Genomic DNA, 17,728 nt, shown 5'->3' on the forward strand with positions numbered 1-17,728 from the left:
AATATAAAGCTGAATAATAAATTGTGAACTTAAGATGCTGAGAATCTAGTTAGATATCTATGCGTGGAATTATTTATTCTTTGTATTTTGTAATGCAGTCCCCAGATGCAATCCATCGTTACTAAAACATGGTAGTAAGTAAGTGCTAAGAAGAGACACTGAAAGCTGTTGCAGACCTCCGGCGAGGGAAAGAGAGGCATGGGCTGTCACAACAGGAACAGCTTTGAGAAGAGTTAGAGTTTGTTACCCTGAAGGGGATAGAAATTGAAAGGGAGAGTGGAGAAAAAAATTCATGGTAGTAGTAACTTGTATTTGTGTAGTGCTTTATGTTTTGTTAGCGATTTTGATATACTACATTCTTATTTAATATTCACAACCATCCTTTGAGTAGATTGGGCAGGTATTGTCCTCATTTTACAGTTTAGAAAACTGAAATTGAGAGGGACGTTCTCCATGGCAACCCAGGTAACAAGTGTCTCCTCTAAGAATCCAGTGCTTTATACTTTTTGTCTTTCCTCCTCAGATGAACAAGGCACAGGGCCAGGTGGGACAGTGGTTCTAACTCTGGCTGCATCTTAGAAGCACTTGGGGAGCTTTCGGAAGAAAAGAGAAGGGAAATTACTGGATTGCTCAGGCCCCACTCACAGAACTTCTGATTTAATTGATCTGAGTGGGCTTTGGGTGTTAATATTGTTTGCAAGTTACTGAGCTGATTCTAATGAGAAGCTAGGGATGAGAACCAATGATCTAGAGGAGGATTTAAAAAAAATTTAGAGAGGAAAGGAAGGAGAAAGAGAGGAAGAAAAACATCAGTGTGTGGTTGCTTCTCACGCGCCCCCTACTGGGGACCTGGCCTGCAACCCGGGCATGTGCCCTGATTGGGAATCGAACCAGTGACTCCAGCCAGGGCAAGAGAATGATTTTTGTTCAGAAGTAATGAGTGAAGAACTTGAAGAAGTGCCTTGTGCTCATATTATGGAAGTCCTGGGGAACCAAACTAAGATGTATGGATTACTGTTTTGTAGACTAGCACTGTCTTGTAGAAATGTAATATGAACTCTATATATGATCACATGTAATTTTGAATTTCCTAGTAGCATTAAGGTGAGTTTAAAAAAAGGTGAAATTTATTTAATATATTTTGTTTAATTCAATAACATATAACATGTAATCGATATGCAATCACTATAAAATTGTTAATGAAATATTTTATTTTTTGATACAGATTTTGTTATGTAATCAATATAAAATTATTAATGAAATATTTTATTTTTTCAATACAGATTTCTTTGAAATTTGGTGTGTATTTTTATCCTTACAGTGTATATCAATTTGGATTGGCCATGTATCAAGTGTTCAGTAGACACATGCGGCTACAGTGTTTTATTGTATAGTTCAAGGTAATGAAGAGCCGTTGAGTATGATAAAATTCATTTTGTGTGTTTTCCAAGGTGCATGTGCCTTTATATCCTTAGCAATATGCCCTCAATACTTAGTTGATGGAAAAAGGTTGGTACTGAGTATTTTTAAATATCATTTCCTTTACAGTTGCTGATGAGGCAAATGGAAGGTAATTGGAGACTTTTTAAAAAATTTTATTTATTTTATTTTTTTAGCTTTGGTTACTGTTGGAAGTAGAAATCAACATTTGAAGGCTTGTATCTGAATTCTGTATCTTAGAAACTTTGAGGCTGAATGGGGGCATTACTGTTTTATTTTCTTACTTTTTAAAATTTTTTGCCATGGAAGTCCAGTGAACGTAAGTTCACTTGTCTAGGTGAATATCGCATTCAAAGAGGCCTCTGGCTGGTCTAGACTTGGGTGTCTGCTTCTGGGCACTACGATTTGCCTCACTCTTCAGTATACAGATCGATTCTGGGGCTGTCTTCTCAGTGTCTCGGATGTCTTCCAGGTATACACTTGCTAATGTCTATTTTTTTTTTAGTAACTTAATTTCCCTCTCTTCTACAGGTATCTAGTTTGGTAGGTGATTTGAGCTATGCCATTGCTGGGCTGATATTTTTAGAATATAAAGGAAGTGCACAGTGGTCTGCCGAACTCTTAGTCATCAATTACCGAGGAGAGCTTAGAAGCTACCTTGTAAGGTAAAAATAAAATACTTTATTTGGGAAGTCCTGCTTGACAAAATAATGTTTATTTCTCTGGCTTAGTGTCAGTTTTCTTTTTCTTCTTCAGCATTTTATTATGAAAAATTGCAAATAGAATAGGAACTTTGAAAGAATTGTAAAGTGAAAAGTCATATACTTCAACTTAAGCTCTGTTAGCATTTTTACTGTTCTTCTTATGTCACATTTCTATCCATCCCTCTCTCCAGCCATTAATCAACCTTATTTTTTTAATCACTTCCAGACTTAGTACTTAAATACTGTAGTATGCCTGTCATTAATTAAAGTTCAGTATTTGCTTATAGTTTTCTTTTGAGATAAAATTTGCATACAGTGAATCTCACAGATCTTATATGTACCAGCCAGTGAGTTAGGACAAATGCATGTGCTTGCTTGGTTCAAACTCCTATCAAGATGCAGAACATTACTGTCTTGCTAGAAAGTTCCCTTGTACCCTTTTCCAGTAACATTCAGTCCTAGAGCAACTACTGGTTATGCTTTTTTCTATCATAGATTAGTTTTGCCTGGTCTAGTAATTCTCATTAATGGAATCAGACTTCTAAGTCTTCTTCAGCATGTTTTGAGAGTCATCATATTTTGAGATGTATCAGTAGCTTATTCCTTTTATTGTTGATTTGTATTTCATTGTACGAACATCTCATGTGTCTTAGTTTGGGCTGCTCTAACAAAATGCCATAAACCGTGTGGCTTCTCAACAACAGAAATTTATTTCTCACAGCTGTGGAGGCTGGAAGTCTGAGTTCAGGGTGCCCGCACGGCTGGTCCGGTCCACGCCTCCCTGTGGCTTGCAGACCACTGACTTTCCCTCCTAGCTCCCTGGCCTCTTCTCATTAGGGCGCCCGTCCCACTCGGGAGGGCTCCGTCCTTAGGACCTAATTACCTGCAAATACCAGTGCATTAGTATTAGAGTTTCAACATACGAATTCTGGGTAGGACGGAAACATGCATTCCATAGTGGGGAGGGAGGGGCAGTCACAGGCATTCAGTTGACAGTGTTCGTGATTTGTTTATCCATTCTTCTCCTGATGGACTTCTGAGCTTCCCGTGTTGTGCTGTTGCAAATAGAACTGCTCTGACCATTCTTGTACAAGTCTTTATGGATATACATTTTCATTTCTGTTGGTTCAGGATCTTTGAGTGAAATTGCTGAGGTATAGGGTAGATGTAGTTGATTTTTATAAGAAGCGACCAGACCTTTTTCTGATACAAGGTTTTTGTATCAGTCACATTCCCACTGGAACGTATCCCGCTTCTGGTTGCTTCACATCCTTGGCAGTATCTGGTGGTGTCTTTCTTTTTAACCTATCTGCAGTGGGTGTTTCGCGGCACCTCGCTGTGGTGTAACGGTTTGTATCTCTTTTTTACCCTCTCACCCTAGCGTTGGGACCAACCAGAGCTACCAGGAGAGCCACGCTTTCAGCTTCAGCAGCCACTACCCCCGCGGAGTCAGCACCGCTGTTTACCACCCCGGCCACAGGTACCAGCCGCTTGTTCTCCCACGGGGTGGAGTCTTAGGCGGCGGTGGGCATCACGGCGCAGTTTTAGAGAGGAGACATTGTTTATTGTGATGTCTTCTTTGGGCATCTTCCTTTTTCCCTCTTGTGCAGTTACCTCAGAAAGCTGTAATATTGTTGTACTCGCATTCCTGTTCATCTGCGTGGCTGCTGGGCCCCGAGCCAGGCAGGCAGGCACTCGGGGTGCTCACCGAGGAGCTTCTCCTAACTTTCTGAATCTTCTTTATCTCATCCGTGAAACGGGTTGACTTCCCACGCCCATCAGTGCTGAGAGAGCGCTGAAACCCTGCGCGCGGGGGTGGGGGGGGGCGCCTGCACAGACGCGGGGACAGGGCTCCCCCGGGCGGGCAGACGGGCTGCCTCGGCTGCACCGCGCCTCCTCGGCCTGGCCTGCGCGCCTCTCGCTTCTCCCTGTACGTGCCCATCGGCTGGGGTCACCGAAACGTGGGGCGTTTCCTACTTAATGATTGGTGCCCTTTCACTTTGTTATTCGAGAATAAAAGTTATGTATATTTTAATAAGTTAGCGGAGCTAACCTTTTTGGTTCTCCAAGAGCGAGGAATATCACATTGTGAGTTGGACAAACTTAGCTGAGCTCTGCATGTTGAGACTTTGTTCGTTAAGTCCTTTCCGACTCAGTGTACTGAAGACTTTTTCATTGAAATGCATGATGTTTAATCATAAGTGTTCTTTGTATTTTGTTCAGAATTTTATTCTTATGAAGTTTCTATAGTACAAAAGAACACACTCCCACCGCCACTCCTACGCGCCCCCTCACTGAAGGCCCCTTTGTGCCTTTCCCTGATCCCCTCCCCCGGCCCCCCGGAGATGACCTCTGTATTGAATTTTGTGTTAATCATTTTGTTGCTTTCTTTATAGTTTTTACCAGTTACTCATATTTGGCTTTGCTATTTGACTTTATGTAAATGGAATCGCAGAGAAGACACATATTTTGGTTTGAGGTTTGCTTTTTGAGGTATACTTCTCTAGTTCGGTTATTTTATGGCTCTATTGCAGCTTATTCATTTATCTTCCTGTAGATGAAAGTTTGGTTTCTTTCCAGTTTTATTTTTTGTTTTTTGTTTTTTTGGTTATAACAATAGTGCTGTGGCAGACATTATTGTTCATTTCTTGACACACGTGCAAGAGTGTTTGTCAGGAAGTATAACTGGGAGTGTCGACTTGTCGGGTAAGTGTATCTTTTCCAGAATGGTTCTTCCAATTTACAATTCCATCAGCAGTGTCTGACATTTTCTGTTGCTTCATGTTTTCATTAGCACTATTCATGATGTCATGCTTTTAAATGCTTACTGATCTGTAGGTGTAAAAGAGTATCTCAATGTGGCTTTAATTCACATTTCCCTGATTAATGGTGAGGGACCCCAGCAGCAGATGAGGGTGAGCGACTTTTCCTGTCACTGGCCATTCCCGTTTCCTCTTCCCTAAGGTGCTTTTTAATAGGATTTCTTTTCATTGGATGTTTGGTCGCCCCATAGTGTAAATCTCTTTTTAGTATATCATATACTACTATATCATATCCATTGGGTGGTTTTTAAGTTTTAGCATGAAGAAGTCTTTCTCAGAACTTTCTGACCTGCTTCAATTTGGATTTGAACCAGCCGCGTAGCGGAAAGTTCGCCATCGTCCTAGGGATAGCTTTCATCTTCCTCCTTTGTTGAGTCCCCTGTTTCCTGGGCCCCATGCTTTTTTCTTTCTTGGTTTATTTCACTGTTTTGGTGAGCCTCTTCCTGAGGGAGGGTACCTGGGAGGTATATCTATTAAGGCCTTGCACGTCTGAAAATGGCTTTATTCTATTTTCATGCTTAATTGATAATTTGGTTGGATAGAATTGGAGGCTGGAAATAATTTTCCTGCAGAATGTTGGAGGTATTGCTCCATTGCCTTCTAGCTTCTAGTGTTGCTCTTGAGAATGTTAATGCCACTCTGGTTTAAAATCCATTTTTCTTTTTCTCTCTACCTTTTTTTTTTTAGCCCCCCCTTTTTCTGGAAGCTAAGATTTTTTTTTTTTTTGACTCCAGTATTACGAAGTTTGACCATGTTTTGTCTTTGAGTAGTTATTTTTATATCCACAGTGTTAGCTCTTCAACTTGGATCCTTACTTTTGGGCAAGTTCATGAAATATTTCTTCGATTGTTTCTTCCTCTGCTTTCTCTTTTCTCTCTGGCATGTCTGTTAGGTAGGTGTTGAGTCTCTTGGATTGCCTTTAATTTTCTCATTCTCTTTTTTCACCTTTGTTTTTGTTAAAAAAGAACTAAAATTTTTTATATAAATGTATATAATTAATGAAGAAAGTTTGAAGAACTTTTGAGGTCTGTTATAAATATAATGAATTGATATATATGATCCTATAAAAATTGGTGTTCTGGTTAATTTTTTTTGATATATTTTCTATTTACTAATTCTTCTATGTCTCACCTCTTTTTTCAAAGTAGTCATTGTGGGTTTTTTTTTTTTCAATTGTTGTATTTCTTATTTCTAGTTATTTTAAGAATCTTAAGGGAGAAAAGGGAATTGAAATGAGTATTCTGTGAGCTGCTAGTTGTTTTGAGGATTAAATGCAGAGCAGGTATTTAGGAAATGATAGTAGTGAAGAAATACGATACTATTAACTTCTTCCCTTTGATTTGCGTGTCCCCGCCTTGACGAGTCAGCCGTGTGTGCGCATGTGTGTAGCGTGCAGGAGCGCAAGCTGGAGAGAAGCAAGGGCCTTGGCAGGGTGCAGGGGCCGTGATGTGGGGCCCACATGCAGGACACATTCCTTCTCTGCAGGACCAGGGAAGTATGCAGGTGGCACTTGCACTTGCTTTGGAGAATGGGTATGATCTGGGCATGATGGGCGTTCCAGACAGAGTGACAGTGTGAACAGTGACAAGAGGAAGGCCAGCCACGTGCATTTTTGTGGAAATGCAGGAGGTGTAGCTTGGCAGACACTGTAGGGAGTGTGTGTGGGGGAGCACAGCGATGGTCGCCGTAAGAGGCAGGGGGGAAAGACGGCGTGAGGTCCGGGGATTGGGAGCCGCCAGTGGCTGCCTGCTCTCTAGGGAGCTTCAGTGTTTGAGCTGAGGAAATGGGAGCCAGCCTGCTTAGGAGCGTGGGCTCAGCTGGGAGACGCTAGAGGCTGGTGACGGAGTTCAGGCCTCAGGCAACAGTGGCCTATTCATTTTCTTACATACCCTTGCTGTTCTGTGTTTTGCCACGTTTTGGGCACTATTTATGTATAGGTCACGTTTTATTATTTTTTATTCTGATGAATAGTTCCTGTATCTCACATTAGAATGTCAGATAACCTTTGTGGTGTCCGTCAAGTATAAGAGCTCTGTGAATTGATACCTGTCCCTCTGTGAGCTCCTTGGGTAAGGAGTTCTAACTTCCCAGGTGGAGGAAAAAATGGTTTCTGTCTTTTGATTTTTCTCTTTCCTCTCTTCTATTTCCTATTCCTGTCCATTCCTTGCTTATCTCTCTTTTGTTTTATTTTTCTTGTCCTTTTTAAAACAAGTATTTTATATCTTAATTCTTTGCTATTTTTTCTTGTTTATTTAGTTTATTTCACACTGACTGCATTGTTTTGGTTTATTACAAAAGTCAATATTTAATATCTTTTTTTCCTAGCAGCATTTCAGGAGGTTTGAAATGATCATACAGAAAATAATTATTACATAATAACTATTAAATTCATTTACTCTTACATTTATTACATTTATTACTCTTACTGAACTTCAAGTCCCGGTGGGTTCTGTGCTTGGCGGCAGAAATTCAGTTGCGATGCCTGTTCCCTGTGTGCACAAGGCTGTGGAGGAGTCCCATAGTCACGTATAAGGGCCCTCACTTAATGTGCATTAAGTTCAAATACAAGGCTTTGTCTGTGTACACATTTCTAAATGACATTGCTTTCAGCAGTATACAGCTTTTGTTCCTAATTTCATTGTAAATTTCTTTGTAAATTTTTGTTCCTAATTTCATTTTAAATTCCTTACAAGCAAAAGCTGATTTATCCAACTTTGAATCTTGACACTTCCTTGGTAACTACAGAGAGATAGTCTTTGAAGGTAACATCTTCTAGACCCTAATTTACATCTCAGCAGGGACAAAAGATTGAAAACATGTCTTTCTTGGGCTCATTGGAGAAGAAACCCATGCTCAGAATCTTTGGTGACTCCTTGATACTGATTTTGAGTGTATAATGCAGTGTTTTTTAGTAAATTGATAGATTTTTGCAACCACTAGTACAATCAGTTTTAGAATATTCATTATCCCTAAAACTCTCTCATGCCTTTGGGTTTTTTGGAATGCAGATCATACCTCAGTGAAACTGTGATAAATAAAGGAGTGAGTAAGAAACAAAAAAGACTCTTTAAACAGACTTTCATTTGAACACTTACATCTTTGTTAAGAAAGATGCTCAGGTTAGGGGTAAGAAGGGCACCCCCTTGTCACGCACTCAGTGGGGAGGAACTCGAGTTGCTTAATAATGTTGTGTCATGGTTGTGCAAAGGAAGAATCCGGGCATTTGGATGATTAAAGTTTTTTTTTTTTCCTCTCTCAGTCAACCGTGTTTTAGGTCAAATACAGGTTCTCCAGAAAGAACTTGAGACATTTACAGGGAATAGTAAGCTATGATTTCAGATTGCCTTAAAGTGGATGACAATTAGACTGCTAACTGCTCCGGCGGAGAGTAATTAGGTAACGGCTTTCTCCCAAGCATGGAGGTGGAATAGGGCATTGTCTATACACAGCTGTGCCTTGGGGGAGACTGAGGAGCGCCTGTAAGTTGGGGCACGCTGAAGTGTTGAAGGGCTGTGCTCTGTGTCTTCTGGTTTGCTCACCTCACGTGGGTTTCCAATTTCCCCTAAACAAAACCTTAAGCATTTAAAACTGTAAGTCCTTTTTACTCATGGGATGAAGGGAATATTCCAAATAGCTCATGTGGCGGGGGATCAGAGTGTTTGGCGTGTGACAGAGCTCCCGAGTGACAGGATGCTAACTTCGCTGGCCCCCGGCGGAAGGAAACAGCCTTCGTGCGGAGCGGGAAGGGGTGCGGTGGAGGACTCAGGCGGGCCCCAGGCTCTGCTGAATGCAGCGCTGTTACCTAGGGATACTAGGTTGCTCCCACAAATGTTTAAATTGGGTGTTGTGGGGAAGGTAGTGTTTAGAGTCCCCTACCTGAAGTGTTTACCAAGGGCACGGGCAAATTTTGTTGTCCTCCTGTGAGGTTCCAGCTGGACCTGTGGGATGCTTTTGGAAGGTGGTGGACTTTCACAGCTGCTACATCGCTGTAACATCGCCTGTCTTTCTTCTGGTTCCTGAGATCTATGTGTTCTGGGAGAATCAAGGCATGGATATGTGGAAAGATAGATTATATTGACAGCGAGGGGAGCAGATAGGTGTAAATTGCATAATAAACTTTTCCTAAACCCTAACTAAAGAAAATTGATAATTTTATGAAGGGTTTTTCCAGAAAAGGAATGAGCACTGTAGTCATGGTCGTTGCGGATTATCTCCCACTGCACTGAGAGTGTGCGTTTGGCCTCTGGTAACGCAGGGAGCTGTTGGCGTTTGAGACATTAGCGTGCAGCCCTGTACCTGTGAAGCAGGAATGTCAGTAATCGAGTTGACCTTTTATTAAGGAGTTTTTAATTTCAATTTTTCATTTTTCCAGCTTTCAGGTTGGTTTTGTGGAGAATGAAGAGGTGCTGTTTTTGCCCGTAGAGAAAGCTACAATGTCTCGGTAGCAGTGAAAGCCCTTAGATGTGAATTAAGGGGCTTCTGAGCTTCTCAGATGAATTTTTTTGTGGGGGAGAGTTTGGTTTCATAAACATTTGTTTTTGGAGAGGCAAGGAAGTGAGTCCTGGCCACATCCTGTGATCTGATTTCATCCAGAATGTTGAGGAGAGTGGACATGTGACTCAGAAGGGTCTCAACCCTTAGCAGCCTTCAGTTGGCTGTTTTTTTTTTAATTTTTTAATTTATTTTTTTAAGTAGAAGACAATGCTTTATTAATTTGACCTTTTCTGGCCAAGCATTGAAAGACATTAAATTTTTTGGAAATCAGCTTTCACGCCTATGTTTGCAGATTCTTTGATAGGATGGGCTAATTCTCATTATGCCAGTGTTGGAATTAAATGGGCATTTGAAGGTCATTTTATACATTTTTGAATCTGTTCAGTTGGTAAATCAATTGACCAATCAACCTCTGTACCCCTTCTCTCAGAGTGTTTTAGTGGTAGTTTAACTTGATAGGACTTAGGCCAGATTGACTTCCTTCTTATACTGGGAGTGGTGCTAGCTGTGTGGGTCCTTCTTGGGAGCAGAGAGTGGAAAGAAGGTGATTGAGTCTTCAGCTATTTTATAGGGATGAAGGAATGATGCTTCATTATGTTTTATAGACAGAAAATTTTAAGAAACATATCTGTGATGAAATAGAACATGGACTGGGTTTGGAGACAGGAGACCTGAATTCTGCTCTTGGCTGTGCTGTTACGTGTACTAGCTGTGAAACCTCAAGGCGGGTCTTTCTTTTGGACCACACGTTGGCAGCACTGTCCTTCCTGGGGAGGGACGGTAGATGATGTTTTAGCAAGCTGCTCAAATACCAAGGAGGTCTCGTGTAGACGAGTGGCATTTATAAGAGGAAGACTGTAGTGGGGAGTTTGGCGGCAGGCATGCGGGAAGACCCGTCAGCAGCAGCACCTGGCAGGCCACAGTTAGTGGTGTTCACAGAGAGGGGGCTAGGGCGGAAAGTCTCGACATTTGTCCTGGGAGAACAAGTTTGGAATAGAAGGTAAGACTTTGGCCTCAGAGCCTGGGCCGTTCTGAAGCCAGGATGCAAGGTATGGATAGGTGGATGCTGAACATGTGCTTTTGCCATGGGGTTGCTTAATGCTTCCTAAGGATTGGGAGGGAATTAAGTCTTCAGATGATGACCATTGGCATCAGCTGTGGGTTGAGGGAAGCAAACAGGGGCAAGGGGGACCTAAGAAACCTGGACTAATTTATTCATTAGGTTTTTTTTTTTTTTTTTTTACATTATGTTTACTAGCCTAATGGTTCTTAACAAGGTATGGATGACAGAATCACCTACTTAGAATTAAAAAACAAAACAAAACAAAACAAAACATTCCTAGGCCCTACTCTCAAAGGCTTGATCAGGTGGTTGAGGGATGGGATCCTAGGAGCTGTTTTGATAAAAAGCCTCTGTAGGGAATTCTTATCCTCCCGTTTCCCCTTGAGAAGGCTTGTGCTAAAGCTTTGGGAGATTAAAGAAAAAGAATAGGAGATGTCTGTCCTTTTGAACACCTCTCTCTGGGCCACATCTGGCCAGTTAGTATATGGTCTGTGGGCTGAGAATAGGGTTTACTGTTTTTTTAATTGTGAAAAAAATAAAAACTGTTTTATGACCCATGAAAATTATATGAAATTCGAATTTCTGTGTCCAGAAATAAAATTTTATTAGAACATAGCCACATTTTTGTAAAAAACATACTGCCTATGCTTTTTTGCACAGAAAGAAGTAGTTGTGAAAGACACCATATGGCCCACATAGCTTAAAATATTTATCTGGCCCTTTACAGAAGATGTTTGCTGACCTCTATTCTCTGCCATCAAACCATCTATCTGACTATGGGTCTAGTCCTGCTTGGAAGGTATAAAGTAAGCAGTATTGAACTTTATAGATTTTCCTGTACTTCTTAATTCTAAATTCCAAATTACATTTTAAGGAGGTACCACTCAATTGTAAATACATTAAATGCCTAATTATCAAATTGCCAGGAAAATGAAATTTTATTACTGAACTAAGCAGTCTCCAGTAATGCTTTCTCCATCCAAGAAAAATTCTCCGGTTTTGTCTCAACAGCCAGCCATTCAATACAATCAGTGTTCCTTGATTGTCCTTCAGCATGTGCTGCCTGAATGGTGCGATGCTTCATATTTTGCTTCCTATTTTGATTTTCAGTGAACTGTGTCCTCCAGAGCTCAGCTTATCGATTCCAGCATTAGGTAAAGCTCTGTGTTCTCAAGGCATGGTGTCTGTACAGCAGCGTCAGTGTCATTGGGGGAGGTTGCTTGCAGGGCAGGTCCCTGGGTCCGCCCTGGGTCTGCCTTCAGCCCGCAAGGCCGACCTCCGCAGGGTGGCCCAGCACCCCATACTTTTACAGCCCTCTGGGCGATTCTGATACTAACTTGTATTTGAGAACCACTGATGGAGTCATGCTTATGCATGTCTTCTTGTAAGCTCTTTATTTAATAAAAAAAGGATACGCAGCCCTGGCTGGTGTGGCTCAGTGGATTGAGCACTGGCCTGTGAACCGAAGGGTCGCCAGTTCAGTTCCCAGTCAGGGCACATGTCTGAGTTGCTGGCCAGGTCGCCGGTGAGGGGCGTATGAGAGGCAAACACACATTGATGTTTTTCTCCCTCTTTTTCCCTTCCCTCCCCTCTGTCTAAAAAGAAATAAAATCTTAAAAAAAAAAGATATGCAGAATTTTAAATATGGAACTAGTAGGATTTTTATAGTGAAGAATATTTAAGATATAATAAAATGAATGAAAATTGGGAACATTTCAAAAATTATCCCAAAAGCAGAATGGCATCTAGCTTCATTGTTAGTGGGTAACAATTTTTGAGCCCTTATTTTGCCAGGCATGGTCTTAAGCACTTTTAAATTTTGAGACCTGTAGTTTTTTTTCTTCCTTTCCTTTTTTCCCTTCACTGCTGGTTGTATGCTACAAGCATGTTGGTCATTGCACAGAATGCATCCACGTCTCTCTCCTGCCATTATTTCAGACTTCCTTTTTGGCTTCAAGGAGTTGTCAGCCACTAGATGGCAGAGTCATCCAACAATTATTAGATGCGAGGCCCTTTTTAGTAAACCATTTGTAATTCTTGGAAATAACTTGTAGAGTCACATTTTATAGCTCTCCCAGTTCATCAGTATTACGTACGTGTGGTGCGCGGGGGCCTGCTTCCTGTCCCCACCACCCACTCCTCAGATCGCCTTGCCACCCCCTCGTCCCTCCCCTGTTCTGTTCTGGCTTCTGCCTGAACCCCTGCTCCGTTAATTCACTCCTCCCTTTGTATTCTTGCTCCATCAGTCACAGTTTACTTTTGTTGTCTGATACTCATGGTCCTTCTTTGAGTTTCAGACCCTTAGAATGTCAGGCTGGAAAAGAGGTCCATCCATCACTTCGCTGGGCTCCGTCCTTTCCCTGGTGGGAGAATGGAAGGCGGGAGAGGTTAAGCCAAGGACAAGGACTGTGTCTTTTTTATCTTTGTGCCTCTGTAGTTCTCTGCACAGAGAGCGCAGATAGATGTTTCTTGAGTGAAACAGCTCTAGTAAGTGCTGTAAAGGGCACAGGTAGTCGCCCCGGTGGCTCACCGTGTAGTAATGGAGGCGTGATTTAAGTAACTGCTGTAGTACAGGGGGCGGGGGGCGGTGAGCGCCCAGGAAGGGAGCGAGAGGAACCGTTCTGCATTGTTAATAACCCCTGTGAACTTCCCGTCCTGTGCGTCCTGCTCGCCTTGTCCAGGCTGGAAGCCCATACGGCATTTCTTACTCTGAACACACCCTTTACAGGCTGGTCTCTGTGCCCGTGTACACGCGCTCCTCTCGGCTTAGAAAGCTCTGCACCCAATCCTTTTCTGCCTGGGGAATTGTTTAACCGGACACACTGTTCTCTGCTCTTACCCAGAAGAGCCTTCCTCGGCCGCTTCCTCCACGCAGTCAGTCGGTCCTTCGGGCTGTTTTGTACCCAGCTCAGAGGTCGTTGGAGGGGCCCTGAGCAGCAGTGGTCTGCGTGGGCCTGTCCTCTCCCGGCCGGGACGGCCTCGTCTTCATTCCGTGTGGGCATGCGCGTCCGAGGCCGTCTGCGGGAAGTGAGGGAGGACGGGGTCCGTGCCCCTCACCACCACGCCACGGCTGCTAGTGATGCACCGGGGGAGCTGAAGGCGACGCCCTCAATTGATTCCAGGACGAATTACATGTGGTTTGTTAAGAAGGTTCTTCGGTTGCTTAGTGTAGTCCTCCTTGCTTAGCACTCAGTTTGCCTTCAGTCAGTACTGGGGGATGTAGGGAAATACTTGATAACTCTGATTCCTAGACCTATGATTTTCCTTTTTTCCACAAAATTTTGAGGTAAACGATTATTGGGAAAGTTAATTTCTCTCTCTCTCCCGACCCCTCTCCTTCTCTCTGTCTTTCCCCTTCTCTGCCCTCCTCCCCCTCGGCCCTAACACCTGTTTTTGTTAAGGAGTTAAGGTTGACTCCCACACATCATGTGCTTTGGTATACAAAATTTAATTTATACCATGGATATTCTGCTTTGCTTTATATCATTATAGAATAATTTAGAAACAATTATTAATTTCAAAGGTGCTTCTTAAAGGAAGCACTTAAAAGCCAAACACCCTGTATATTCAAGGAGATACTGATTAACACTGCATATAATTATTCTGGGTGGAGGAACTTACTGCAACAAGAAATAACATTAATGTTATAAATGATTTTCTATAGCGTTGTCTGTCTGTGGATGTAATTTCTGCAGAAATCTAACAATTGTTTTAGTAGTAAATCACAAAATGCTAAGGTGTAACCATCAATGTATAAACTATCTCAGAATGTCACAAAGCAAATTATATGCTAATTTTATTTTCAGTATTTGACTAGACTTCTGGGTTGACGCTAAGAGTTAAAGCCAATTCACTGAATTTTTTCTCCTGGACTTCATTAATTGGGAAGAATTTATGCACTCCATTTGTGACTGTATCTTGATGTTCCTCTTTAAGTGGAAAAAAAAAGAGAGAGAAGAGTAAAGGGATGATGTAATGAACACCTTAGTGCCTACTATCCATAATCGACAAACGTTTCCTTTTTTACTGAAGATGAGTGTGTATGTGTGTACGGACACGCAGATACAGAAATACAAGAGAGGCAATAGTACGAACAAAATTTCCTCCCCCCACTTCTTCGCCTCCCACTTTTGGAGGCGCCTGCTCTCATGATTTTGGTGTGCCGCCTTCCAGTATATATTTCGTATTCTTATTACATTGCGTATGTTTCCCTGAACAATTTCTGAAGTTATTTACTCATGTCTTTCAAACATTAAAGTATTTCTAATGTTCCTGCATTATAAATAGTGGTGCACGAAACATTCTTTTACCAAGAGATAAATATACCTGTGCAAGAATTTCTCTCGAGTCACCTTGTAATACAGGTTACGCGATTGTTGGGTGTGTACTTTAATTAGTTATCACCATGTTGTTCTCCAAAATGATCGCTTCAGTCTCTCCTGCAGTTTATAAGAGTTTCTGTGGATTTCTTCTGTGAACTTGCTTTTCATCGTCCGCTTTTTTTTTATGTTTTTCAGCTTTTTATAAAATCGCTGTTCAATAATAATAATTGTCCCTATTTCCCCCCCTAACTTTCCCCGGTCCTTCCCACCCGCCACCTCCCACATCAGCCCCCCCCACACAGTCCCGCAGCCCCGTCGTCTTTGTCCGTGGGTCCTTTATACGTGGTTTTATTGTGAGCTGGTTGTGGGAGAGCTTTATAGACCCTGTCTGCTAATACTCTGTCAGTTTTATGCGTTGTAATACCCTCTCCCGGTGTGCGGTATCTCCTTTCACTTTATAGATAGAAGTTTTAGATGTTAGTGTAGTCAAATTCAAAGGAGAGTAGCTTGCTGATACTAGGGGTAGGAAAGTATTTATGGGTCAAGGTGCACAAGCATAATTTGTAAAAGGAAGGATTATCAGTGCTAATTGAGTTGGCTTCTCTTAAATTCTGCTTTCCCATGTGAATTTTCTGTTTGTCTAGTTCCATTACATCAGTTTGTTCAGTTCCATAAAAAATTCTGTTGGGATTTTATTTGAAATTGCATTCAATTTATAGGTTAATTTAAGGATAATTGGCATCTTTACGGTGTTAAGAGTCCATCAAATAACAGGCATTTCTCTCTTTATTCATGTCTGTTATATCTTCCACAGATGTCTCGAAATTTCCTTCCAGGTGCTTTCTTTCCTTTCCTAAATTATTCTCGGCTTAGCATGGTCTAGTGCCCTCTTCATCCGTTTGTGACACCCCTCTTCCCCCCACCCCTGGTGCAATGACCCCTGCCTTCTCCTTGCCTCACAGCTGACTGCTGAAAACTAGCAAGAATGAGGGGAGACAGGGGACAGAGGGCTCTCTTCAGCACTGTTCACTCTATGCTACTTAAGAAGAAAGTTGGAACCTTCTTTTAAGAAGAAAGTTGTGAGAATTTTGTAGAGAGGAAGTGTTTTCTAGTGTCAAGACTAGGAAATAATAGACCTGAAATCTCAGCTCTGTATCTCCTTTAAGTTGCCGGGTGTCAGGCAACTTAAAGTTTTATATGTCTGTTCTTTAATCTGAAAATTGGATATGGCATCCGTCCCCTCCATGACATAGTAGTGCAGATTAAACAGTAATGCTCAGCCCATGGAGAAGAGAATTACACTGTTAATGTAAATATGAATGTTGCACATTCATCAGATGAAAATTATTTTAGTTATCAGGATCTGCTTCATCTTGGCCTTCGGGGGGTATGTTTTATGAATGACAAGTTTTCTGTTTGGAAAAAGCACTGATTACATTTGGAAATGTTACCTGCCTTGTTTCTATTTATTCAGAGAAGTTTTCCTGATGAGTTGACTTCTGAAAAAAAATTCTTTTTGGAAAATCTGAAGCACTATCATAGAGAGAGTAGAACCATGGCTCTCTTCTGCCTGCCATTCAGTTTAACATTCGGTTCACGGCCAATCTCATTTTATCTACTTCCCCGGGCAGCCTTACACCTGCCTGCTCCTCGATTACCCTTGAGAGCATATTATTTTCATTAAATATTTCAGTTGTATGTATAAAAAAATAAGGACTCTAGTCCTGGCTGGTGTGGCTTGGTGGATTGAGCACCAGCCTGCAAAACAGAAAGGCTGCCGGTTCGATTCCCAGTCAGGGCACATGCCTGGGTTGCAGGCCAGGTCTCTAGTTGGGGGTGTGCAAGAGGCAGCCATGTAGGTTTTTCTCACACATGGATGTTTCTTTCCCTCTCCCACCCTTCCCTTCTCTAAGAAAAGTAAATAAATAAAGTCTAAAAAAAAAAAAAAATAAGGACTCCAAAAAAGCATCAACATGAAACCATTATCATATTAAAAGATAATTAATAATCATTTGTCAGTGTCCTCAAACATCCAGACTATGTTTTCCTTTATTCATTGATCTGCTCACCATTTTTCTCCCTCTCACATTCTTTTGCTCAGAAAGAAATGGGGGGCGGGGAGAGAGAGAGAGAATTCTGAAGAAACCAGGTCATTTATTCTGTAGTTTCTTACTGTCTAGATTTTTAGGTTTCCCATTGTTTAGATTACATCTTCGTAGTGTTGTTTAAAGTGTTTTTCTTTTGTCAACTGTATTTTCTTAAAATTGGTAGTTAGATCCAGAGGAATAGTATGATTTTATCTGTGGTAAATATACCTTTTTTTTGGGGGGTGGAGGGAGGATTATTTTGGTGTAAAAGAATCCCTTTAGCAGAATGGATGCTCTAGGCAAGTAATCGTCATGCTGCTGCCTTGACTGTGGACCAAGTCTCCTGTGCCCTGGTGAGCAGGGCTGATACCTGTACACCCCGCAGGTTGGCCCAGGGTGGGGTCAGCCCGCGTGGGTGGCTTCAGGCCATTGTCTCAAAGTTTATTGCATCCCATGTGCTGTGACACACACTTGGTAGAGCTTCACATGAAAGCGATAGGAAAAGGACTAAGTGATAGCTTAAATTGTGTTTCTGTGAATAAAGCACATGGACGATACTGTGTGAATTTTGAGAGTTTGAGTTGGGCTAAGCTCCATATCTAAACCTAGAAGGATTTTATTCCGTTTTGAGTTTTCCACCTGAGAGAAGAGAGGTGGCGAGGGTAAAGTCCGACAGGTCCCCCGAGTCCTGGGGCGGCGAAGGAAGCCAAGTGTGATCGGTTTCTGTGTTTGCTCTAACAGGTTGCCACAAATGTCGTGGCCTAACACAAGTTTACTGTCTTATAGTTCTGGAGGT

At 41.8% G+C, this 17,728-nt stretch overlaps 1 protein-coding gene across 1 annotated transcript in view; it reads left to right on the forward strand.

The window, feature by feature from the left end:
* Nucleotides 1–17,728, forward strand: part of NBAS (NBAS subunit of NRZ tethering complex) — a 264,240-nt gene that overhangs the window by 24,866 nt on the left and 221,646 nt on the right. The window contains exons 8-9 of the mRNA XM_054569493.1: nucleotides 1,972–2,105; nucleotides 3,526–3,624. Of these exons, the coding sequence (XP_054425468.1) occupies nucleotides 1,972–2,105; nucleotides 3,526–3,624 (233 nt within the window). The remainder of the gene's footprint in view (nucleotides 1–1,971; nucleotides 2,106–3,525; nucleotides 3,625–17,728) is intronic.

The sequence above is a fragment of the Pteronotus mesoamericanus genome, unplaced genomic scaffold (assembly GCF_021234165.1).
Source record: "Pteronotus mesoamericanus isolate MK-2021 breed Mesoamerican mustached bat unplaced genomic scaffold, CSHL_Meso_final contig_101, whole genome shotgun sequence".
Taxonomy (NCBI): Eukaryota; Metazoa; Chordata; class Mammalia; order Chiroptera; family Mormoopidae; genus Pteronotus; species Pteronotus mesoamericanus.